General features: G+C 50.2%; 1 protein-coding gene across 1 annotated transcript in view; it reads right to left on the minus strand.

Annotated features, from left to right (window-relative positions):
* The window catches only part of col4a5 (collagen, type IV, alpha 5 (Alport syndrome)), a 314324-nt gene that overhangs the window by 166091 nt on the left and 122688 nt on the right, over nt 1-25545 (minus strand). Inside the window, exons 2-12 of the mRNA XM_072505790.1 lie at nt 24047-24106; nt 20640-20729; nt 17999-18043; nt 12241-12285; nt 10461-10523; nt 10318-10371; nt 6427-6453; nt 6243-6323; nt 5190-5252; nt 4388-4423; nt 4253-4294 (exon numbers count right to left, since the gene is read on the minus strand). Of these exons, the coding sequence (XP_072361891.1) occupies nt 4253-4294; nt 4388-4423; nt 5190-5252; nt 6243-6323; nt 6427-6453; nt 10318-10371; nt 10461-10523; nt 12241-12285; nt 17999-18043; nt 20640-20729; nt 24047-24106 (606 nt within the window). The remainder of the gene's footprint in view (nt 1-4252; nt 4295-4387; nt 4424-5189; nt 5253-6242; nt 6324-6426; nt 6454-10317; nt 10372-10460; nt 10524-12240; nt 12286-17998; nt 18044-20639; nt 20730-24046; nt 24107-25545) is intronic.

Raw genomic sequence — 25545 nt, forward strand, 5'->3', positions numbered from 1 at the left:
GGTTGGATGTGGGACTGCTGGCAGATGGGGTGGTGTGTGGGAAGGTGAGGGGGTGCATCGAAAGGTACTTGGAGGCCAACGACAACGGGGAGGTGCGGGTGGGGGTGGTCAGGGGAGAGTTAATCTCCATCAGGGCTCATAGGGAGAAGACAGAGGGCATGGAAAGGGAGAGGTTAGTGGGGGAGATTTTGAGAGTGGACAGGAGATACGCAGAGGCCCCGGAGGAGAGATTACTTGGGGAAAGACGACGCCTCCAGACGAAGTTTGACCTGTTGACCACAGGGAAGGCGGAGGCACAGTGGAGGAAGGCGCAGGGGGCGACCTACGAGCATGGGGAAAAGGCTAGTCGGATGCTGGCACACCAGCTCCGTAAGAGGATGGCAGCGAGGGAAATAGGGGGAGTCAAAGATGGAAGGGGAACCACGGTTCGGAGTGCGACGAAAATAAACGAGGTATTTAAGGCCTTCTATGAAGAGCTGTACAGATCCCAGCCCCCAGCGGGGGAAGAGGGGATGAGACGATTCCTAGACCAACTGAGATTCCCGAGGGTGGAGGAGCAAGAGGTGGCTGGTTTGGGGGCACCAATTGGGTTGGAGGAGCTGAGCAAGGGTTTGGGGAGTATGCAGGCGGGGAAGGTCCCGGGGCTGGACGGGTTCCCGGTGGAGTTCTACAGGAAGTACGTAGACCTGTTGGCCCCGCTACTAGTGAGGACCTTTAATGAGGCAAGAGAGGAGGGGACCCTCTCTTGGTGACAATTTCTTTGATCCTAAAGCGGGACAAGGACCCACTGCAATGTGGATCGTACAGGTCGATCTCGCTCCTCAATGTGGATGCTAAGTTGTATAAGGTGTTAGTGAGGCCACACCTGGAGTATTGTGTTCAGTTTTGGTCTCCTTACTTGAGAAAGGACGTACTGGCACTGGAGGGTGCGCAGAGGAGATTCACTAGGTTAATCCCAGAGCTGAAGGGGTTGGATTACGAGGAGAGGTTGAGTAGACTGGGACTGTACTCGTTGGAATTTAGAAGGATGAGGGGGGATCTTATAGAAACATATAAGATTATGAAGGGAATAGATAGGATAGATGCGGGCAGGTTGTTTCCACTAGCGGGTGAAAGCAGAACTAGGGGGCATAGCCTCAAAATAAGGGGAAGTAGATTTAGGACTGAGTTTAGGAGGAACTTCTTCACCCAAAGGGTTGTGAATCTATGGAATTCCTTGCCCAGTGAAGCAGTAGAGGCTCCTTCATTAAATGTTTTTAAGATAAAGATAGATAGTTTTTTGAAGAATAAAGGGATTAAGGGTTATGGTGTTCGGGCCGGAAAGTGGGAGCTGAGTCCACAAAAGATCAGCCATGATCTCATTGAATGGTGGAGCAGGCTCGAGGGGCCAGATGGCCTACTCCTGCTCCTAGTTCTTATGTTGCTGGCAAAAGTGCTGGCCATGAGGATCGAGGACTGTGTCCCGGGGGTGATACACGAGAACCAGACGGGATTTGTAAAGGGCAGGCAATTAAACACTAATGTGCGGCGGCTCTTAAACGTGATAATGATGCCATCGGAGGAGGGAGAGGCGGAGATAGTGGCAGCTATGGACGCGGAGAATGCCTTTGACCGAGTAGAGTGGGAGTACCTCTGGGAGGTGCTGCGTAGGTTTGGGTTCGGGGGAGGGTTTATCAGTTGGGTTAAGCTCCTTTACAGAGCCCCGGTGGCGAGTGTAGTGACGAACCGGCGGAGGTCGGAGTACTTTCTGCTGTACCGAGGGACGAGGCAGGGGTGCCCCCTGTCCCCCCTGTTGTTTGCATTGGCGATCAAACCCTTGACCATGTCATTGAGGGAGTCTAATAAATGGAGGGGGGTGGTCCGAGGGGGAGAAGAGCATCGGGTGTCGCTCTATGCGGATGACCTGTTGCTGTACGTGGCGGATCCAATGGAGGGGATGGTGTAGGTCATGCAGACTCTAAGGGAGTTTGGGGAGTTTCGGGGCTATAAGCTCAATGTAGGGAAGAGTGAGCTCTTTGTATTACAGGCAGGGGACCAAGAAAGAGGGATAGGGGACCTACCGCTGAGGAGGGCAGAGGGGAGCTTTCGGTATCTGGTGATCCAGATAGCCAGGAGTTGGGGGGCCCTACATAAACTGAATCAGACGAGGTTGGTGGAGCAAATGGAGGAGGACTTCAAAAGATGGGACATGTTACCGCTCTCGCTGGCGGGTAGAGTGCAGTCGGTCAAAATGGTGGTCCTTCTGAGGTTTCTGTTTGTGTTTCAGTGCCTTCCCATCGTGATCACGAAGGCCTTTTTCAAGAGAGTAGGTAGGAGTATAATGGGGTTTGTGTGGGCGAATAAGACCCCGAGGGTAAGGAGAGGGTTCCTGGAACGCAGTAGGGACCGAGGAGGGTTGGCGCTGCCAAACCTAGGGAGCTATTACTGGGCAGCAAATGTGGCGGTGATCCGCAAGTGGGTGATGGAGGGCGAGGGGGCGGCATGGAAGAGGATGGAGATGGCGTCCTGTAAAGGAACGAGCCTGGGGGCGTTGGTGACGGCACCGCTGCCGCACTTGATGACAAGGTACACCACGAGCCCGGTGGTGGCGGCAACGCTAAGGATCTGGGGCCAGTGGAGACGGCATAGGGGTGCAGTGGGAGCCTCGGTGTGGTCCCCGATCAGGGGTAACCACCGGTTTGTCCCGGGGAAGATGGACGGGGGGTTCCAGAGCTGGTATCGGGCGGGGATTAGAAGAATGGGGGACCTGTTCATTGACGGGACTTTTGCGAGCCTAGGGGCACTGGAGGAGAAGTTCGAGATACCCCCGGGAAATGCCTTTAGATATATGCAGGTGAGGGCGTTTGTGAGGCGACAGGTGAGGGAATTCACGTTGCTCCCGGCACAAGAAATTCAAAGACAGGGTGATCTCGGGTGTATGGGTCAGGGAGGGCAAGGTTTCGGCAATACACCAGGTGATGAAAGAAGAGGGGGAAGCGCTGGCAGAGGAGCTGAAGGATAAATGGGAGGAGGAGCTGGGGGAGGAGATTCAGGAAGGTCTGTGGGCTGATGCCCTAGGTAGGGTTAATTCCTCTTCCTCGTGTGCCAGGCTTAGCCTCATACAATTTAAGGTGGTCCACAGAGCGCACTTGACGGGGGCGAGGTTGAGTAGGTTCTTTGGGGTGGAGGGCAGATGTGGAAGGTGCTCAGGGAGCCCGGCGAACCATGTCCATATGTTTTGGTCATGCCCGGCACTGGAGGGGTTCTGGAGAGGAGTGGCGGGAGCAATATCTCAGGTGGTGAAAGTCCGGGTCAAGCCAAGCTGGGGGTTAGCAATATTTGGAGCAGTGGACAAGCCGGGAGTGCAGGAGGCGAAAGAGGCCGGCATTCTGGCCTTTGCGTCCCTAGTAGCCCGGCGAAGGATCTTGCTAATGTGGAAGGAGGCGAAGCCCCCCAGCGTGGAGGCCTGGATAAACGACATGGCTGGGTTTATAAAGCTGGAGAGGATTACGTTTGCCTTGAGAGGGTCTGCGCAGGGATTCTACAGGCGGTGGCAACCGTTCCTAGACTATCTCGCGGAGCGTTAGATGAAGGTCGGTCAGCAGCAGCAGCAACCTGGGGGGGGGGGGGGGGTTCATTGGAGGGAGGGGGGGGAGGGTAATGGCGGATTGCCTGGGAGGGTGGGTGAGCAAGAGATAACACGAAGGGTTGGGGAAACTGGCACATGCGGGAGAGAGCCAGTGTACAAAGCTAGGTAAACGTATCATTTTACCATGTATATATCTTGCTCTGTGCGATTTCTTGTTATTTTGTTACGGGGTCGGGTGGGGGGGGGGGGGGGGGTGGGGGGGGGGTAGGGGGGGGGGTTATTGTTTGTAAGGGAGAAAAATTGTGTTAAAAAACTTTAGTAAATATATATTTTTTCAAACAACAATTTACCACAGACTATTCAGCCCTGGGGCCCCTGCCCTCGCGAACATTCTTGCGTGAAAACTGCTTTTAAAAAAAAATCCTGAAAACCCATCCCATCTAAGGTGCCTTTACTCACGTTCCTATAATTTCCTTTTTTCCCTGCTTGATGCCCATCTCTTCCTTCCTGAGGCCTTGTTCTATCTGTAAGTTACTGTCGCATTAGGCAACCCTTCAAGGGGGTATGAGCTAGACTCATCAAGGAACTGCAGCCAGTATAGCCACAAAGTATGAAGTACGTGTATTAATGTTAATGATGCCAGGTTACCATTATGAACAGAAAAAGATTAAGCCGTCAGTTTACCTTCTCTCCTTTGGGTCCTTGAAAATTCAAACCCATGTTCCCCTAGCGAAATGAAAGAAAGGAGAAACAGTGAACCAATGTCATGTGAAGTGTCCTCAATTTAGCAAGATGTCTGTTATCTTCCTCTGATCTTACCTTTGGTCCAGGTGAACCGGGAGAACCAGGTGAACCCTGGGAAAAAAATAAAGCAGTTTCACAGTAAACAATTTTAACCAGAAGATCCATAAAAACCCATTCCATCAAAGAGAATGCAGCCCCACACGTAACCAAACCCCTCAGTTAATCAAGGATCATATTGCTTATTTAACAAACCTTGCCTTGTTGCAACTACCCCTACAAGCTCTCTGCCCTCTCAAATATAGGATGAAAATATCTCTATCTTTCTTTTTACTTTTCCAATTAAGGGGCAATTTAGCCTGGCCAATCCACCGACCCTGCACATCTTTGGGTTGTGGGGTGACACCCACTCAGACTCAGGGAGAACGTGCAAACTCTACACGGGCAGTGACCCGGGGCCGAGGTCGAACCCGGGTCCTTGGCGCTGTGAGGCAGAAGTGCTAACCACTGCATCACCGTGCCGCCCCAGAAATATCTCTATCTTTGTTAATCCTGCAATTTGTCAACCAGAAGTGTCAAACTAACTTAGGCACAGAAAGAGTTCTGACATTGTCCCAATAGAACCCTACCCCCACAATTACTTTCACTGTAATTCTTAAAACTAGGTTTCTTGGTGTCACTGAACGTATTTACTATTTGCTGAGAATTACAAGTCCAAAAGAGATCATTTTAAAGTGAGGGGAGGGACTCCTTCTGACTGTGGCTACGATTGAAGATCTGGAAATAAATTGAATCAATCACCAGTGTTGTGGGGTGTGTACACTGGGTGGTGAGAACAGTGACTGTCTGCGGCATCTAACTTTGCCCCAACTTTACGTACCGGCTGACCCGGAGGACCAATTGGGCCTGATGGACCGGTTACTCCTGCTATGCCTTGGGGACCCTGTGAAAGACGGAGATTTGTTAGCTTCATGCTATATTCATCAACTGAAACATTATTTCAACAGACTGGGCAAGTTCATATTGCTAGTGTCGGCATCAAACACCCATGAGTCTGGTTTACTGCAGCTTAGACACGGAGTAACACTGCTTGCCATTTATCTCAACAATTGGGAACGCTTTTGTCTGGTTTTAGCAACATCATAAATAATGGGTGGGAGGGGGGTGGGGTGCGGAAACACAAGGAAAATAGAAGTAGCATGGGGCAGCAGCAGATACAGGCCTGTGAATGGATGCAGACGAAATTCAGGTTGCACAAGTGTGAAAACCCCCGTGAGGCCGACCTGATTGATCTCCCAGAGGGGCCCATAGAGTACAAGCTCCCTGCTGAGGGACACAGGAACAACAGCGGGCTCGTTAATTCCCCGAGATAAAAGCCGGCCAAGCAAGGAGCCGGTATCTCCGCCGGCTGGGACTTGGACTGTTCCTTAGTTGCTGTCCAGCAAAATTACCACTAAACCGCATCACCTCTAAATTACCAAATAAAGTCCCATTTCTAGGTGCACCCTAGGGCATGTGGAGCTAAATTATAAAAGTTTTAATCGGCAACTATTTTTATTCAACTGTTCCCTCTTCGAGCTAAGACCTGCTGATATAGACCATCTCCGCACTGACAGCAGTACCATTTTACCACGTCTCAAAACACATTCATCACCCCAAATGCAACATTTACGACATGTCTGCATCTGCAAGAGATCGACTACAATATTAAAACTGTTGGCCTGAATGGGAGAAGTCCTTTTTAAATCAATATTTTCTTTAATAGCTTCACTTTTAAGAGCTATGCTTGCAGCGAAGTTCTGACTCATAACACACCAGAGATCAATCATACACCATCGATCACATACATGTTCACTTAAACACACACAGTCAGGCATTAAAATGCACTTGAAAACCATTTGAGAGAACAAAGACACGTGACTCTGCTACTTACAGGCAATCCAGGGAGCCCAGGCAGTCCTGGATCTCCTTTATGCCCTGAAAAATGCGCTGACAACACGTCGCCTGGATCACCCTAATGCAGAAGGGGGAACACAGAAAAGTGATTCAAATTAACTTAAATGCACTGCACAAACAAACAAGAAACACATGAGCAATTTGGTGTTTTCAGACCTTACCTTTTGGCCTGGAAGCCCGGGAGGACCCTGCAAAAGGAAAAACATAGTCAGAGAATATGAAAGTGTTCTTGACTCAATGACAGGTTTTTTTTCCCTCAATTGCTGCAGCATTTTATTCACAACACATATTTTCATGATGCATGTGTTTCACTGATTTTTGCAAACAATACTCGGTCGTTTTGTCTTTATCGAGCTTTCTTTCCCTCTCAGGTGATATGCTTGGCCGGCATGGATTAGCAGGTACACATAAACACACACACAAACATATACACACTCACATGCCCACACATATACACACCCACATACCCGCACATAAACATAGATATACTCACACAGACACAAACACCCACACACACATACATATACATACATACCACACACATATATATACCCATGCACATACTCACACACGCATGCACATACATAAACCAGGTAACTATAGGCCGATTAGCTGAACATCGATTGTTGGAAAAATGTTGGGATCAATTATTAAGGAAGTAATAGCAGCACATTTGGAAAATCATAATCTAATCAAGCAGAGTCAGAATGCATTCATGAAAGAGAAATCATGTCTGACAAATTTATTAAAGTTTTTCGAGGCAGTCTCAACCAGAGTGGTACAGGGGAATCAGTAGATGTGTTGTATTTGCACTTCCAGAAGGCATTTGACAAGGTACATCAAAAAAGGTTAAGTCATAAGATAAAAGCCCACGGTTTTGGCATGGATAGAGAAGTGGCTAATGGCAGGAAACAGCGATGGGGGATAAGGGGTTCCTTTTCAGGTTGGCAACCTGTAAGCACTGGGATCAGTGCTGGGACCGCAATTGTTTACAATATATATTAATGACTTGGAAGAAGGAAGCAAATGTACTGTAGCCAAATTTGCAGATGACACAAAAATAGGTGGAAAGGCAAGTTGCGAGAGGAATACAAACAGCAAAGAGATATTGATAGGTTAAGTAAGTGGACAAAAGGTTGGCAAATGGAGTATAATGTGGGGAAATGTGACTTGGTTCATTTTGGAAGGAAGAACAAAAGAACAGAGTATTATTTCAATGGAGAAAAACTGCAGAAATTTGCAACAAATGACTTGGGGGTATTTGTGCACAAAAGACAGAAAGCTAGCACACAGGTGCAGCAGGTACTCAGGAACGCTAATGGAACGTTGGCCCTTATTTCGAGGAAGTTGGAGTATAAGAGTAGGGACGACTTGCTGCAACTGTACAAGGTACTGGTGAGACCACATCTGGAGTACTGTGAGCAGTTTTGGTCCCCTTATTTAAGGGAAGATATTGGGCACGATTTACCGTCTGTGCCCTGCCAGAATCGGGATGGGATGTGGCGGGAAATCTGGAGGAGGGGGCGCCTCCCTGGGATTCCCGATGGCCACTAGAGTGGGACTCAGTCTTGCATGGTTAAATGAGCTTAAGAACGTACTTATCCTGCTAAACGTCAGATTGAACAACCACCCGGCATCTATCGGCCTTGTCGAGGGACCCCAGCTGAGTGCTGATTAGTATTAGTTCCCACAAACAGGGATGAGGCATACCAGCACTTGGGGAGGAGGGGGGGGGGGTGTCTCCCAGGTGATTAGAGGTTCCGGGGTGGTCAGCCTCTGGCCAGGCTGGCACCCTGGCACTGCTGATGCCACACAGGCAGCTTCGCACTGTGCGCCTGGTGCCCTGGCAGTGCCATCCAGGTGCCAGATTTCTTCCTGCACATAGGAGCTTCGGAGATGGTTCGTTTGGAAGATCCCTGATATGGAAGGATTGTCTTATGAGCAAAAGTTAAACAAGTTGGGACTCTACTCATTGGAATTTAGAAGAACGTGAAGTGATTTTGTTGAAACATGAAGGATCCTTAAGGGCCTTGACAGGGTAAATGCTGAGAGGATATTTCCCCTCATGGGAGAGTCTAAGACTAGAGGGCATAATCTCAGAATAAAGGGATGCCAATTTAAGACTGAGGTGAGGAGGAATTTCTTCTATCAGAGGGTTGTGAGTCTTTGGAACTCCTTGCCACAGAGAGCTGTGGGGGCAGAATCCTTGTGTATATTTAGAGCTGAGATTGGTAGATTCTTGATCAGTAATGGAATCAAGGGTGATGGAGTAAGGGCAGGAAAGTGGAAGCCATAATCCTACTAAATGGCAGAGCTGGCTCGAGGGGCCAAACTCCTGTTCTTAGTTCTTATGGCCTTATGTTCTAGGCTGTCATACCCTGGCTGAGAAGGGCAGAAATGTGCCCTATTTCCAGCTGGTTGCACTGAATTAACTTAAATTGAATCCAGTTTATGTCTTTCAGATCAGTTGAACATGGGTAGTGGTGCATCCCATATAATTGGCACAGGAACCTCGACTGTTTTTTCATTTCTATAAATGACGTTTGACCTAGGCCTAAGAGGAGCGATACAGATATTTGATGATGATATAAAGTTAGGAGAACAGGTCAATATCTAAAAAGGAATGCCCGAAGCTGGAGCAAGACACTGTTTAGTGGAGTGGGCATATAGCTAATAGATAAGAACTCAAGAGATAGGAACAGGAGTAGCCCATCGAGCCGAGAAACGGGCCTGGGTTTCCTCTTTCCAGCCCATACCAGTTGGGCGCTAGACCGGGCAAGTGGGCTCAATGGGAAGAACATCTGAGGTGACTTGTGCATGCCTGGATTTAAATTGCTCAAATGATTCCCAGCTTGGGGCCAACCGCTGGCAAAAACCCGACATCTGTAAATTGAGGAAGAGCTGCAGGTGTAGGCTGCTGCGGTCCACAGCCCTGGAAAAGGCCCAGAGAAGATTCACCAGAATGGGATGGTTTAAAGAAAGGCTTGAAAAGGGAGAGTTTCTTTTACCGAAAACGGAAAGGTGAAAGGCAACCTAGCAGAGCAGTAGCGGGCCACCGAAAGCCTGGGGACCACCTGTGGGCCATGTGGGTTCTGAGTGAGGCCCATGAGGTATTTCGTTGATCTTGCCCATGCACAGTGTTCCCACATGCCGCTGAATTTTGGCTGCCTAATTTTTCTCTGACTAGTAAGACTGAAGTGATAAGCATGTAAAGCAAGAGCAAGTGAAGTGAGGTGCAAGCTGATTGCTCACAACATTGACTGTGAAGCCGCGAGCTCCCTCTGCATCCAAAGTGGACTTTCTATTTTGTTTTTACCATTTGAAGTTGATGACACTTCTTTTAATATATAAGCAATTAAGCATTTTCTATCTATAACTTGTTCTGAAATATTTGGTGCATATTAAATGTACTCAATCTTATTCATGGAGTCATGGTTGGTAAACAAGCCCAATTTCAATCTTGCGGCCCACTCAGATAATAATAACCTTTATTGTCACAAGTAGTCTTACATTAACACTGCAGTGAAGTTACTGTGAAAAGCCCCTAGTCACCACATTCCGGCGCCTGTTCGGGTACACAGAGGGAGAATTCAGAATGTCCAAATGACCTAACAGTACGTCTTTCGGGACTTGCGGGAGGAAACCGGAGCATCCGGAGGAAAATCATGCAGACACGGGGAGAACGTGCAGACTCCACACAGACAGTGACCCAAGCCGGGAATCGAACCTAGGACCCTGGAGCTGTGAAGCAACACTGCTACCCACTGTGCTATCGTGCTGCCCTTATGAAGGAGGGTCACACATGCGGCCCACTCACTAACCTCGGTTGCCTATCGTTGTAGTGGAGGCTTTCTGTACCTGTCTCTTGGCACTTTGAAGGCTTTGATCAATTCGCTATATCAGATAAATATTCCCTGCAGTCTGGGATAAATAGAATTGGAGCCATGGTGGGCAACAGCCACCAGATTAATGTAGGAAAACAAACAAACAGATCAGAGTCCACATGCAGCTATCATCTTGCAACAGTGTAGATTATATTTGGGTTCACTCACCTGATGACCCTGTGACCCAGGAAAGCCAGGACCACCTGAATATCCTCGTTCTCCCTGTGTGGCAAAAACAAAGATTCATCGACTTTGGAAGATGATTAAGAATTGTTTTTTGAAACAAGTAAAATGACTTGAGAAGAACATACCTTCGTTCCATTGCAACCTGGGATGCCTGGAGTGCCCTGAGGACCATCGTGACCTGGTAACCCCTGTAAATTAAAATGGAGAGTAAATATATGATCCAACTTCAGTACAAAAAACAAGGAGGGGGTGTAAAAGAGGAAAAGAGCACATTCCCATACAAACCTATGACATGTTTTATTCACTGTTTTGTATTTGTTTGTTTGGCATTAGGGGAAACCATGGCAATAAACGGAACATTCGTAACTAGGTAACACAGGTCAGGGGCCATGGACACACATGTGGAGGAGTGAGGACACCCAAGTGCAGTTGGGTGGGGCGGAGGGGTTAGGTTCAGTATGGGTTAGTAAGGGCAGTAAAGTACTGCCTTGATGTCAAGGGCAGTCACTCTCACTTCACCTCTGGCATTCTGCTCATTTGTCCATGTTTGAACCAAGGCTGGAACGACATCAGGAGTTGAGTGGCCCTGTTGGAACCTAAACTGAATGTAAATGAGAAGATTATTGCTGAACAAGTGCCACCGTTGATGACTCCTTCCACCACTTTACTGATGATCAAGAATAGACTGATGGGGTAATAATTGGCCAAGTTGAATTTGTCCAGTTTTTTTTTGTGCAGGTCAAACCTAGGCAATATTGCTGGGGAGGTGCCAGTGTTTTTTTATACATTTAGAGCACCCAATTATTTTTTTCCAATTAAGGGGTAATTTAGTGTGGCCAATCCACCTAACCTGCACATCGTTTGGGGTTCTGGGGGTGAGACCCATGCAGACACGGGGAGAATATGCAAACTCCACACGACAGTGGATCGAACCCGGGTCCTCGGTGCCGTGAGGCAGCAGTGCTAACCACTGCGCCACCGTCCCGCCCTTTGAGATGCCAATGTTGTAGCTGAACTGGAACAGCCTGGCTAGGGGCGCAGCAGGTTCTGGAGCACAAGTCTTCAGTACTGTTGCCAGAATATAGTCAGGTGTGTGTGTGTGTTTGTGTATGTATGTGTGACTATGTGTGTCTGCACGTGTACATCTGTGTGTTTCTGCGTGTGTCTGCCTGTGTGCCTGTATCCGATTGTTAGGTAGGGAGAGGATTGGTTGAGTTGCCTTTCATTAGACCAGTTTTCTGATGTTGAGTGACTCAGTTCACAACTAAGGACAGACACAAATACAACTCTGCTACTGGGATGAGAGAGCCAAATTTGCCATTGTAAATGCTGGGGGCAAATTTACAGATGCCACCTCTTTGAAATACAAAGCAGTGGCAGGATATAAGTAGCCCGAGCTCATAATTTCCTGTTGCTGTTAGTCCCTTGATCCCCATGAGAAACTGAAGATAAAGGCCCCAGGTCCATATCTGCACAGGGTTGAATAGAGTCCGCAGAGGAATAAATGAACCAGTACTGATTAGGCTGGGGCTGGTCTGCAGTTAAAAAAACTGAAGATAGCAATGGAGAGAACATTGAAAGCAGATCAGAGTCCCACAGTTTTGAGGTTCCGGGAAACATGAGGGACACATTGTGCAACAAGTCTTGATTTCAACAAAGGAGGAACTCAACATGGGAGTAAAAAGTATATTAGGAGATTAGGAGGCATAGAAAATGAAAAGACAGAGGGTATTGGGGTGACTGTGAATAAACCAATGTACTGCCCTGTTCATTTTTCTGAATCATGTAACTTCAAGTTAAATTTTATGAAAAGTGGTAAAAACAAAATTTAAATCGCAAAGCACCCATGGCAGAAATTTTCAATAAAGATTGCTGAAGTATGATGTTGAAATAGTTAATACTTACTGGAATACCAGGGGTTCCGGAAAATCCTGGAAGACCTGGGGGCCCCTGTCAAACATGAAACAATGATGACATTAACAGGATAAAAACAAACCAGTGCCACTTTGATAACCTGCTCCTGTGACCACATGGCTAGTGAAGAGACAGGGGGCGGGAATCTCTGATCCTGAGGCTAAGTGTTGACGCCGTCGTAAATGCCGTAGTGTTTCTCGACGGCGTCAACATGGCTTCAGGGTCAGCAATTCTGGCCCCTACGGGGGGCCAGCACGGCACTGGAGGAACCCACGCCTCTCCAGCTGCCGAAGCCGTTGTCAGATGAGCGCCGCCGGTCCGCGCATGCACGGTGGGACCGGCGCGATTTCCGCGCATGCACGGTTTCTCCCTTCTCCGCGTCGGCCCCGACGCAACATGGCGTAGGGCTACAGGGGCTGGCGTGGAACAAAGGAGGCCCCCAGACCGAGAGGCCAGCCCGTCGATCGGTGGGTCCCGATCGCGGGCCAGGCCACACCGGAGGCCCCTCCCGGGGTTGGACACCCCCATTCCCACCCCCACAGGCCGCCCCCGGACCCTTCCACGCCGCGGTCCCGCTAGGTAAGACCAGGTTAGAACGGCGCCGACGAGACTCAGGTTTTTCGCTACGGCCGCTCGGCCCACCCCGGGCAGAGAATCGTCGGGGGGGAGCCGCGTAGAGCAGCCCCCAGCCGGTGCCAATGGCGCCGATTCTCCGCAGCGTCCCGCCGTCGGGGTGCGATTTGCGGCAGACGCTGCGATTCTTTGACCCGGCCCCGGGGTCAGAGAATCCCGCCCAGGAAATTCCAATATCCCTTTTGCTGCCAGCACGGAATAGCCGCAAACTCAGTGACATTCCTGGTGGAAAACAAACTTCGATTTTGAAATGCGACAAATCATCTCCACGGTGAAGTGAACTCAGATAGGGGGCACCGTACCCAGCTTGTGCAGACACTCACAGAGGTGGCACCACCACCTGTTCTCACAGGGGGCACGCGCAACTCACACCAAATTTTCACAAGGGGGAAAATTACACCATGACCCAAATCGATCATTGAAGGACAACTCAAAGGATACCACAGCACATCCACAAAGAGGGCATGTCAGAGGAAACAGCAACCCATTTAAAGCCGAATTCGAATGAAATGGCCTCCCACGAATTACTCGGCTCCGCAGTGAGATATCGGGTACGATTATGTAGCTGTGTCCTGTCTGTCCTACCAAATACTTCCAGGACACAGCCCTGCTCTTGGCGCTATGCTGATGGTCACTTTAACTCCCTTTGATTGTGAGCAGCTTCTAGCTTCACAGGTGAAGGCTATTGCTAATGAAGGACTGGCCTTGTTTGTTGTGAGAGCACCGTTTGTTGCTTGCTGGAGGCTACTGTTGCTATTTCCTTCCTTTTCTGTAGCGGAAAGGAGGACAATTTTTTCCAAGGTGCCTGGGTCCTAGAGCACCGGGCTCAGAGGGACGTATGAGTCCAGAACGCAATTTGGTTTGAAGCAAGACGCTGCAGGACCTGGTGCACGGCATTGTTTCAAATGGGCCACCTGACGCCATTGAAGAAATGCTTTCGCAGATTGCTGATGTTTTTGTTGCTGGTGTGGTGAGTGCTGTGTGTAACTGGCACATCACCGCGAGTTAAACACGCTGGAAGTCAAGGATGTTCGACTGCACCTTGAGCGCTGGTGGAATATGTGGATGTCAGGATTTGGGTTCCGATGAGATTGGGTCGTGTGGGAGGGGCCTGCACAGCTGCGGCTTCTGCACGGAGATTGGCACTGATACATGGAACAAGTCACACATCGATGGATAGGATCATTTCTATGACAGCGTTCTGGACATAACATATACTGTGCGTTTGGTTTGTTTGTGAAAATGAGCTGATTTAGCTTTGTATTGGTACCAATATGAAACAGTGACGTTTCCATGTTGTTTAATGATTAGTATGGTATCTGGAATGTTACGTAGCTGATTTTCAAATCTTTGTTACTTTTGACCGTTTAAAGAAACACAATTCATCCCACGCATTTCCTTTCTTCCTCCCTAACCCATTCAACCCTCCCACATACCGCCCCCCTCGCAACTACCCTGCTCCGCCCGCCAAGGGTCAATGTAACATCACCCCAGGGTGATGGGGTCTGTGACAGCGCTGTCAGCTACCCTTCACCATACCAGGTAGAAGAGTGATGATCACACATTGTGAGGATACCGCAGTATCTGTAAATGTCTGACTCCTGTCTTTTTGCTGACAGCAACGGGTCTGCAACAGGGGCTTTTGATTCTGGACCACTGTGCCTGGGGGATGGGGGGAGCAGAGGGCAACAAGTGGCGAGGGTGCAGGCAGGTCCACGCTGAAGATTAACATGATAGAGGCTTCGCATGTATCAGGTATGTCATATTTTAATTGTGAACATTTGACATTTCCATTTCTCCCACCTGCAGATAGTGCGCCCCCCCCCCCCCCCCCCCCCCCCCACCACCACCACCACCACCACACATCACCCCCACCCCTCCCTTCCTTCCCAATGCCCAAACAGTGAGCCTGTCCCTTGTTGATTTTTTCTGGTCTACTTCTAAGTCTAGGTTTGGCCCGAGGATGCATATCAAAGGTGGAGGCATTCTGCTGATTTCTGCGCCCTGTGGCCTTTGATGCCTTTAGTGGACATCCTCTGGAGGGCCTGGAGTCAGGGGTCACAGGGAACACACCTCTGTCACTGGCATCGCCGTGTTCCCTGTTCTGCCCGGTGCACTTGAGATGCCCCAATGTCAGGAAAGAGGGATTCGGAAGAACTTGAGATCACCGTCGTCTCCTTGGTGGTAGGCCCCGGGTTAGCCGCTAGTGCTTTCTCCTCCCTGATGGTGCTTGTTGGGCCCTGTGAGTCTCCATGGGACATAGGAGCAGCTGGAGTGAGCTCCAGAGGCCTCTGAGTCATTTGGCTCTGCAAGTTCTGGCAGCTCCCCATTGTCTGGACCATGGTGTCGACGTCCTTGGCGATGGTCCTCAGTGACTGGGCCATGCTCTCGGCAAGGTCCAACTGCATCTGGGACATGTCCCTCAGTGACTGGGACAAGAGGTCGAGGCCCTCTGCCATGGTCATCACAGACTGAGCCATGCCTTGGGCACCAGCGCTCAAGACGCGGACGTCGTGCTCCAGGCTTTCTTCTTCAGTTGCCATCTGAGCAGTGTTCGCCTCGGTGCCATGCAATGTCGGCATTATCTCCTGCGTCTACAGCCTTTGGGACTCCTCGAACCGGCTATCCTTCACTGTCTCCGGGGCAACATCCTGGAACTCCCGCCCCAGCAGCAGTGTGTGGTGTTCACCAGATTGTGCCCAGAAACTTGTCCACTAATGTCGCCCCACCAAGGTGTGTGCCCCTACGCTGGTGGAAGGTGGGGGGTGATAGCTCTTCAGAGTTCTCCTCTAAGGTGGTCCCTTGGGTGGCAAGGGGGAAAATGTCTCCGGATGGCCCCATCAGATGGAGATCCTGCGAGACAATGGACATGTGGTCAGTGAGAGGGAGGGATCATTTTTCTGACATGAACAACTCACCCTAGACAGGGGCAATGGATCCTAATCTCTGTGGCACAGGCCAACTTCATTGATGGTGACTGCTGTCTCCTCCGTCAACCCTGCAATTTCCAGGCCCGTTGCTCATAGGGGGTGAGGACTTGAATCTCTGGTACTCCACCCCCGCTGCCTTGGCCTTTTCCTGCTTATTATGGGGCTATCTTGTCCTGCGGGGACGAAGAGAGCTGCAAGCTTGATGGGTCGGTAGCAGGTGACATGTGTGGGCATCATACCTGGACGTGAAGAAGTTGTGCTGGTGGCTGCCAGTGGGTTTTGAGGAGCAGACACAAAGACTGGGTGTGGGGCGGGTGCGAGGTGTCAGCAGTGATTTGGACGGGGGGTGGGCGGATTTTGAGGGGTGGCAGACGGAACCAATGCCAAGAGACAGGTGGTTACTTACCCTTGTAGCTTGGTGGAGGTTGTTGGGTCTTCTTCCGACATTGGACGCTAGTCCTCCTGGTCACGCTGTCCGCACTGACAGCCGCTTCCACTGCCTCCCAGGCGGCACTGCTGACCCTGCGGCTGGCCTTCCGACCCCCTCGGGGGAACAGAATGTCCCGGATCACATCGACAGTGTCGGGAAGCCTGGCCAAGTCAGCACCTCCACAGCGAGGAGAGAGCTGCGTGCTGTCAGGCTTGCGTGTTGACTGGGACTGAGCGGTGAGAGAGTGTTTAAAAGTTGGTCCCTCTTGTTAGTGGCGAGATGCTGAGGTGTGCGTCTGGCGAATCGAATGGCGAGAAAGCCAGTAATGGCGAGAAGCTCGCGGGGGCTCATTTCCGGCACTAAGTGCCTTTAAATGCGTGCCGCAATCTCACCACTGTGACCGTCGAGAAACACCCCACCACGCATCCAAAATCGCAATTAGAAATCTTTCCGTTAAATCACGCCCTATATCTATGTCAAACAAGACATGGGGCGTCATTCTCCGACCCCCCGCCGGGTCGGCGAATGGCCGTAGGCCGCCGTGAATCCCGCCCCCCGCCGAAGTCTCCGGTACCAGAGATTGGGCGGGGGGAGGGAATCGGGCCGCGCCGGTTGGCGGGACCCCCCGCTGGATTCTCTGGCCCGGATGGGCCGAAGTCCCGCCCAGAAATTGCCTGTCCCGCCGGCGTAAATCAAACCTGGTATTTACCGGCGGGACCAGGCGGCGTGGGCGGGCTCCGGGGTCCTGGGGGGGGGGGGGGGGGGGGGGGGGGGGGGGGGGGCGCGGGGCGATCTGACCCCGGGGGTGCCCCCACGGTGGCCTGGCCCGCGATCGGGGCCCACCGATCCGCGGGCGGGCCTGTGCCATGGGGGCACTCTTTCCTTCCGCCTCCGCCACGGCCTCCACCATGGCGGAGGCGGAAGAGAGTCTCCCCACTGCGCATGCGCGGGAAACTGACAGCGGCCGCTGACGCTCCCGCGCACGCGCCGCATTTCCGCGCCAGCTGGCGGGGCAACAAACGCCATATCCGCCAGCTGGCGGGGCGGAAATCCCTCCGGCGTCGGCCTGGCCCCTCAATGTTGGGGCTAGGCCGCCAAAGATGCGGAGCATTCCGCACCTTTGGGCCGGCGCGATGCCCGTCTGATTGGCGCCGTGTTTGGCGCCAGTCGGCGGACATCGCGCCGTTGGGGGAGAATTTCGCCCATGGTTACTCAGTTCTATGGGACACTCTGAGTGTTCAGGTACTAAGCTGGCATTAATCATAGATTGTGTGGATCGACAATTAGCACGTTTTACAGCCCATTTCAAAATCTTTATCACACTGACTAATGGAAAATAGGTCAACTGTAACAGTGAATGTACACATCGTGTAAAGTGAAAGTGGATTGTGCAAACAGAGCTTCACATCACGTAGATTTGTAAAACATTCTAACTTGAAAGGTTTTCACTGGCTGTTTCAACAAGGCAGGGGTGGGCTATGTACCTTGACATAATGCCCGCCCCTGCTGCGGGCATTATGTCAAGGTACGTAGCCTACCTCTACTGTAAGCAGCAAATATACCCGGGTGGAAATTCGTCAGCACACAATGGGTGGATTGGTTGTAACACGTCCATCTGAGGCACGGCTGTGTATTGAGTGCGGTGGATAACTGATTACCAATGAGATACTGCCCACTTTCCATTACTGAGATGAAATTTGATGTTAATTTTGGCACCAGTAGGAGAACAGACCTCTCCTGGATCTCGATTACTTACCCTTATTCCTTTAGGTCCTGAAAACCCAGGTGGTCCAGTGTCGCCCTGAGAAAAAATAGAGAAGATTTAAGCACTTCTTGCTCCACAGACTGAAGCCTCAACGTGTCTCATGCATTTAGCTGATCCAAGCTTATGGAGGGCAGGGACCGATTCCAGCTGTGAAGCCTACCAACCTGATGACAATCACCACCCGGCCTAACCAGGCTGTTGACACTTGTCACCTGGGCCTATAGCAGCATGCTGACAATCATCACTCAGGCCCAGCAGCTTTCTGATACCACCGGGCCTAGCACCCTTCAGACACCACCGGGCCTAGCACCCTTCAGACACCACCTGGTCCTAGCACCCTTCAGACACCACCTGGGCGCAGCTTTAGACACTCACTACTTAAGCGTTTGGATGAAGAAAGACTGCTGGTTGGGATGTCAGAGGCTGCCATAGAATCATAGAATCCCTACAGTGCAGGAGGAAGCCATTCAGCCCTTCAAGTCTGCACCTACCCACCGTAAGAGCACCCTAGCCATGTTCACTCTCCCGCCCACCCCGCGTTTCGTCACTGTAACTTAACCTGCACATCCTGGACACTAAGGGGCAATTTACCATGACCAGACCACCTGATATGCACATCTTTAGACCGTGGGAGGAAACCGGAGAACCCGAAGGAAACCCACGCAGACACATGGAGAAAGTGCAAACTCTTAGCAATGCTGTCTCATGGCACCGAGGTTCCCGGTTCGATCCCAGCTCTGGGTCACTGTCCGTGTGGAGTTTGCACGTTCTCCCCGCGCGCGTTTCTGCGGCTAAATTGCCCCTTAATTGGAAAAAATGAATTGGGTACTCTAAATTAAAAAAAAAGAAAAGAAAAAAAAAAGAAGAAAAAAAAAAGAAAGTGCAAACTCCACACCGTGACCCAAGATCGGAATTGAACCCGGTCCCTGGAGCTGTGAGGCAACAGTGCTAACCACTGTGCCACCGTGCCCCCCCCCCTCCACCTTACCAGTTCCGTGGAATCAAACGTCAATCCTTCCCTTCAGAAGATGAGGGGAAACAATAAGATACCACTTCAAAATGAAGACAAGTGTCAGAGATAAAGGCCGGGATTCTCCCGCAATTGGCGGGACGGCTCGATGCCGGCACCAAGAGCGGCGCGAGCCACCCCGGCGTCGGGCCGCCCGGAAGTTGCGGAACCCTCCGCACTTCCGGGGGCTAGGCCGGCACTGGCAGGGTGTCGGAGAATCCCGCCCAGTTTCCAAACAGTATCACAAGTGGTTTTCATCCTCACAGGTGTTCATTTGGTCAAATCAAAAAACAAACTCACGTGTACTCCTTGACACTCGGCACAGAATCTTGAGGCATCGGGTTCGGGGGGGGGGGGTGAGAGACCTTCACTGCCTCTTATTGGGAAAGCCTGATGAACCTCAAGTGACAAGGCCAAGAAAGGGTCTTCCCTTGAAATCGAGGCTCCAAGGGCAAAGGCTTTGCGAGAGGCTGACAGCTCTTCAGCTTAGCTCTTCAGCACCAACCAGAGTTCCAGGGGTGACCCAGGCAACAGGCAAGCAATGTGGTGGGCATTTTGCCTGAGGTGGAGGTCACTGAGGTAGGCGGGTTGTCAGCAAGGGACACTTAGTGCCCACGTCCGCTCGGCTCCCGAACCCTCCCCCCCCAAACGTCCTGATGACTTGACAGGCACTGAGTCGCTGCTGGTACTATTAATCCAATGCTAGCTGGGCTGTCGCCATGTGGCATGCACAGCAGGTACAACCATGCGACCAGCTTGTCACCTCCATCAAAAGCACTCAGTATTTGATCAAGGGTCTTGACATTGGGAAGGGAGGGCGGTGTGGGAGATGCTGAAAGCCACTCCCACACCTCTCCCCCAGCCACCACCCCAGCCCCCTACATTACTTATCTGTGGCCAGGGTCACCCCGTGATCATGGGGCTCCAGCAGATGTTTTTCCTGAAGCAGAAACGGCCTTGCCTGTGGCACTGCTGGGAGAAGGCCCATCACTCCCCTTGCTGCTATCTGATTGACTGGTGGTTTGGTGGGACTCCCCTTTACCCCCCCCCCCCCCACTTGAAAAATCAAAGTGGAATTTACCTGCTGCTCAATAAACAACGGATTCAGTGACTAGATGGAGAAGTCCGGTTTGAAAACAATAAGCAGCTGACAATAGCAGACACAGTGCTGAGGAAGAGTGCATGGGGTTTGACGAAGGCTTTGATGGTTTAGCTCTGTAGATGCCAGAATCAAATCCACAGTGATATCCAAATCAAAGAATTGCTTCCTACATAAAATCATACAGTACAGGAGACCATTCGACCCATCGTGCCTGTGGTACCCTTTAGTAGAACTATCCAATTAGTTCCACTCTCCTGCTCGTTCCTCACAACCCTGTCGGAAACTCCTTCAATTGTTTGTCATTCTGTAGGGTACCACTCAATCTGCTTCGACCACCCCCAGAGCATTTCCAATTTGGAATGACCCACTATGCAAAATGCACACCAGTTAGGGTCCCTCAAACCGTGAGTTTCTAAAACTGGCCCCAGTTGTTAATTTGAGCTTGTTAGAAAAACACGTCCACACCTGTTCCTCCCGGACTGACTACGATGAGAGCGCAACAATACCTTTCTTTCTCCTACCTTTATACCCCTTGATCCTGGGGGCCCCTCCGGCCCTGGGAAACCAGGCAACCCGATGTGACCTTCCAATCCTGGTAGGCCTCTCCCGCCCTGTAAGAGGCAGTAAAAAATTCACCATACATAAAACACTGACATCTGAAATAGAAACAGCCAATCACATAACTTCAAAATTACTTCAAGTGCTGGGAACCTTCAGGCTGGGTCCCAATGAGGCAGCAGAATTGAGTTAATTCACCCGAGCCTTGTTCTTAGAGGTTGTTACCGCGGCAACACATTTGGAGGTGTAAATATTACGACAAGCCCTACTGCGACCCACTTTTTTAAAGGTTTCTTTTCCAATTAAGGGGCAATTTAGCGTGGCCAATCCACCTACCCTGCACATCTTTGGGTTGTGGGGGTGAGACCCACGCAGACATGGGGAGAATGTGCAAACTACACACGGACAGTGACCCGGGGCCGGGATCCAACCCGAGTCCTCGGCGCCGTTGTGAACTGTGACCCAATTCTAAGTCCGTGCGCACAACCTTTTGTGAGGAGGGAGTCGTGCTGAAGAGGAAGCATCAAGGAATTCTCATTGTACACGTGATCTTCCATTCAGGATATGAAATTGCCCCCTGCCTTTTATTTAGGCCCAGAGTCAGCCTGCAGCCCAATGGGTGGATGGCCTGCTGGAGGCCTTCTTCTCCAAATTTGCAGATGACACAAATCTGGGTGGGAGGGTGAGCTGTGAGGAGGATGCAGAGATCCTTCAGTGTGATTAAGTGAGTGGGCAAATGAATGGTAGATGCAGTATAATTTGGAAAAATGTGAAGTTTATCCATTTTGGTAGCAAAAGCCAGAAAGCAGACTGTTATCTGAATCGTCATAAATTAGGAGAGGGGAATGTGCAGCGAGACCTGGGTGTCCTCGTACACCAGTCACTGAAGGTAAGCATGCAGGAACAGCAGACGGTAAAGAAGGCAAATTGTATGTTGACCTTCATAGTGAGAGATTCGAGTACAAGAACAGTGATGTCTTGCTGCAATTATACAAGGCCTTGGTGAGGCCACACCTGGAATATTGTGTGTAGTTTTGGTGTCCTTATCTGAGGAAGAATGTTCTTGCTCTACAGGGAGTGGAGAGAAGGTTTACCAGACTGCTTCCTGGGATGGAGGACTGACGCATGAGGAGAGATTGAGTCGGTTAGGATTTTATTTACTACAGTTCAGAAGAATGAGGGGGGATCTCTCAGAAACCTATAAAACTCTAATAGGACTAGACAGGGTAGATGCAGGAAGGATGTTCTTGATGGTGGGGGTGTCCAGAGCCAGGGCTCACAGTCTGAGGATATGGAGCAGACTGCTTCGGACGAGATGAAGAGAATTGTCTTCACCCAGAGAACGGTTGGCCTGTGAAATTCGCTACCACAAAAAGCAGCTGAGCCAAAACACTGGGCTGGATTCTCCCAGCCACATGTTTCCCGGAGGCAGGCTTCTATCCTCCCGCCACTTGTCAATGGGATTTCCCATTGAAGCCACCCCGCACCATCGGGAAACCCGCGGCGGGAAAAGCGAATCGCTACAGCCGAAAAATTCCGCCCTGTAGGCTTTCAAGAAGCAGTTAGACAAAGCACTTGGCGCAAAGGGGATCAAAGGATATGGGGGAAGGTGGCATCAGGCTATTGAGCTGGATGATTAGGGATGCTCAGAATGAAAGGCAGAGCAGGCTCGAAGGGCTGAATGGCCTCCTGCAGCTCTTGCCATTTTGTCAATCAGGCCCATAATGCTGATTTGGGCAGGGCAGGTTGTGGAAAGCACGGCCAGGTGGGCAGGTGGCAAACACGCCAACACAGTGGTTGGTCTTTAACGGTAATTTGCTGCTGTATGAGTGCCACCTAGTGGAATCTGTAGGCACTACACTAATTTGGTGCCTGATGGTGTGTATAAAAATAGAGCTCAGGCAGTGTCGAGTTAAGGGAGATTACATATATACTTTTAATTCTTAAAATTACAAAGCAGCAAATTACATTTATAAAACAGCTGATAATGGCATCAAGCATGGTGATGAGCAGGTGAGCATTCTGTTCTCTTTCTGCTCGTGAAGTGCCTTCTAATGCAGACACATTTTGACAGCAAACTTGAAAACAAATTGTGGTTTAAGAACTTAAAAGTGGTGGCCACAGGCATTCAGGACAAGGAAATGCTAGATGCCTACACATAGCTGGATACTTTCACAAATATATAGAATAAGAGGCTCTGTCTAGTATGGGACCAAACAACCAGAAAGCACACAATATCTGATCCTGGGACTTAGTCTAATGTCCTTGTAGCAAAGTAAAGCTCTCAGGATTCCTCCTCCTGATTAACGATCCATGCTGGACATCAGGTTTATGCCTTGTTTCAACTCACACACAAACAAATGGTCAACTATCGAAGGACTGGTGAATTGTCCGGGTCGACTGTGAGGGACAGGAAGTCACAATCTGTATAAAGGGCTATTTGGAGAGGGGGTGAATCTCAAGGATCATTTTAATATTCATTGATGGGATGTAGGTGTCGCTGGCGAGGCCAACATTAATTGCCCACCCCTAATTGCCCTTGAGAAGGTGGCGGTGATCTGCCTTCTTGAACCGCTGTGGTCCATGTGATTTGACAGGCACTTTGCTGTGTAATAGTATAAAAACAGAAATGAATCATCCTGAGGTCTACAACAGAAAACTTTAAACAATCTTAGTTCTCCAGTGTTGTACTGATTGATTCACAGTCAGGGTAACGTTTCCCTGATCCTGTACCAGTTCTGGCAACACTGCCAAGGAAACTGCTCCACCTAGTGGGCAAAATTAATGTCTACAAGTACAGACCAAAAGTGACTTTGGAATGTTCTGAGTTACTCAATCAGATGGAAAAGTGTAGGGGTATAAGAGAAAGACATCTGGGTAAACCTACAAACCTCAGACAGCAGAAACTGAAGGGAGGCCATTCTGACCCTTACCGAGCTGACCCTGAGACAGTGTGGCTTTATGTTATTGGGCTGGATTTCCGGTCCGGCAGCTGCGTTTTCCTGGGCTGTGCGCCCCCGCCGGCAGCGGGATTCTCCGTTCCCGCCACCTGCCAGTGGGATTTCCCACTGTGGCCACCCCACGCCGATGGGAAACCCGTGGGTGTGGGTGCGCGGCCGGCGCGGTGGAGAATTCCGCCGGCGGAGACTCCAGCCCCGTGATTTTCACAACAACGTAGCTATTTGTCTGGAAGAAAGAACCACATCATTGCAATTTCTCCCACTGCCGCTGTCTATCCCGTCAGGGGGTTTCCGAAGGAATGCAATTTCCAGGTCAGATTTTGAAAAGTGCCTGCTGGGTTTTCCCCATGGGGAAATCGCCTCCAAATGCTCTGGGAGAGAAATGTGAGGGAGGGAGTTTGGAAACCTACCTTTTCACCTTTCACTCCACTACAGTCGCAGCTCGATCCCGTCGAACACCCATGGCAAGCCTGTAAAATAAAAATTAAAATCACGCCGTTTAATCGCCATTACCAAATTATCCAAAAAGGCAGGTTTTCTCATTTCTATCAGCTCTGTTCGCCTGTGGAATGATTATTGCCATACAACTGATTCAACCTATTCGCTAATTCCTCTTGCATCAATCAAAACCCTTCACTCGTCTATGGGTGCGGTTTCTTTGCAAATATCGGTCAGGTTTGCTGAGCAAAGCTTTGTGGTTTCCTTTTTGTTGATATTGGAATGATTTGACTTTGTATGTATGCAATCTGCCAGAGATTCCCTTCCAGGTAGATACCCAGACAACAAATGTTTCAATGCAAAAAAATGATTTGCCTTAAATAATCCCGGATATTGATTTGTATCCCACTCCTAAAACTCACGGAGCCGCTGACGGTTCATTGCAAGCCACACATGCCAACTGCCCTCAGGTACTTGGGTGGTTGTTTTCCATTGCTGGACCCGGATGGTTTACATTGGCAGAGTTTTAGAGGAAAGGCAACACAGCCAGGACTGATTCAGCCCATGCTCGATTTCTAGGCTTACACGGCAGCCCTGGCCCTGTACTCAACACTGGAACACCTAGATAACAAAGTCTATTTCGGACTCCTATTTATTGACTACCGCTCAGCCTTCAACACCATTATTCCTATGAAACCCATCTACAAATTCCGTGTCCTGGGCCTGGCTCCTCCCTCTGTGACTGGAGTCTGAACTTCCTAACCCACAGACCACAATCAGTAAGGATAGGCAACAACACCTACTCCACGATTATCCTCAACACCGGTGCCCCACAAGGCTATGTCCTCAGCCCCTGACTGTACTCCCTATACACCTATGACTGTGTGGCTCAATTCCCATCCAACTCTATTTTCAAATTTGCTGATGACACCACCGTAGTGGGTCAGATTTCAAACAATGATGAGACAGAGTACAGGAATGAGATAGAGAACCTGGTGAACTGGTGCGACGACAATAATCTCTCCCTCAATGTCAACAAAACTAATGAGATTGTCATCGACTTCAGGAAATGTAGTAGAGAACATGCCCCTGTTTACATCAATGGGAACGAAGTAGAAAGGGTCGAGAGCTTCAAGTTTTTAGGTGTCCAGATTACCAACAACCTGTCCTGGTCCCCCCATGCCGACACTATAGTTAAGAAAGCCCACCAATGATTCTACTTTCTTAGAAGACTAAGGAAATTTGGCATGTCAGCTACGACTCTCACCAACGTTTACAGAATTCTTTGTATCACAGCTTGGTATGGTTCTTGCTCTGACCAAGACCGCAGGAAACTACAAAAGGTTGTGAATGTAGCCCAGTCCATCACGCAAACCAGCCTCCCATCCATGGACTCTGTATGCAGTTCCCGCTGCCTCGGAAAGGCAACCAGCATAACTAAGGACCCCACGCACCCCGGACATACTCTCTT

Source organism: Scyliorhinus torazame, chromosome 5 (genome assembly GCF_047496885.1).
Source record: "Scyliorhinus torazame isolate Kashiwa2021f chromosome 5, sScyTor2.1, whole genome shotgun sequence".
NCBI classification, from domain to species: Eukaryota; Metazoa; Chordata; class Chondrichthyes; order Carcharhiniformes; family Scyliorhinidae; genus Scyliorhinus; species Scyliorhinus torazame.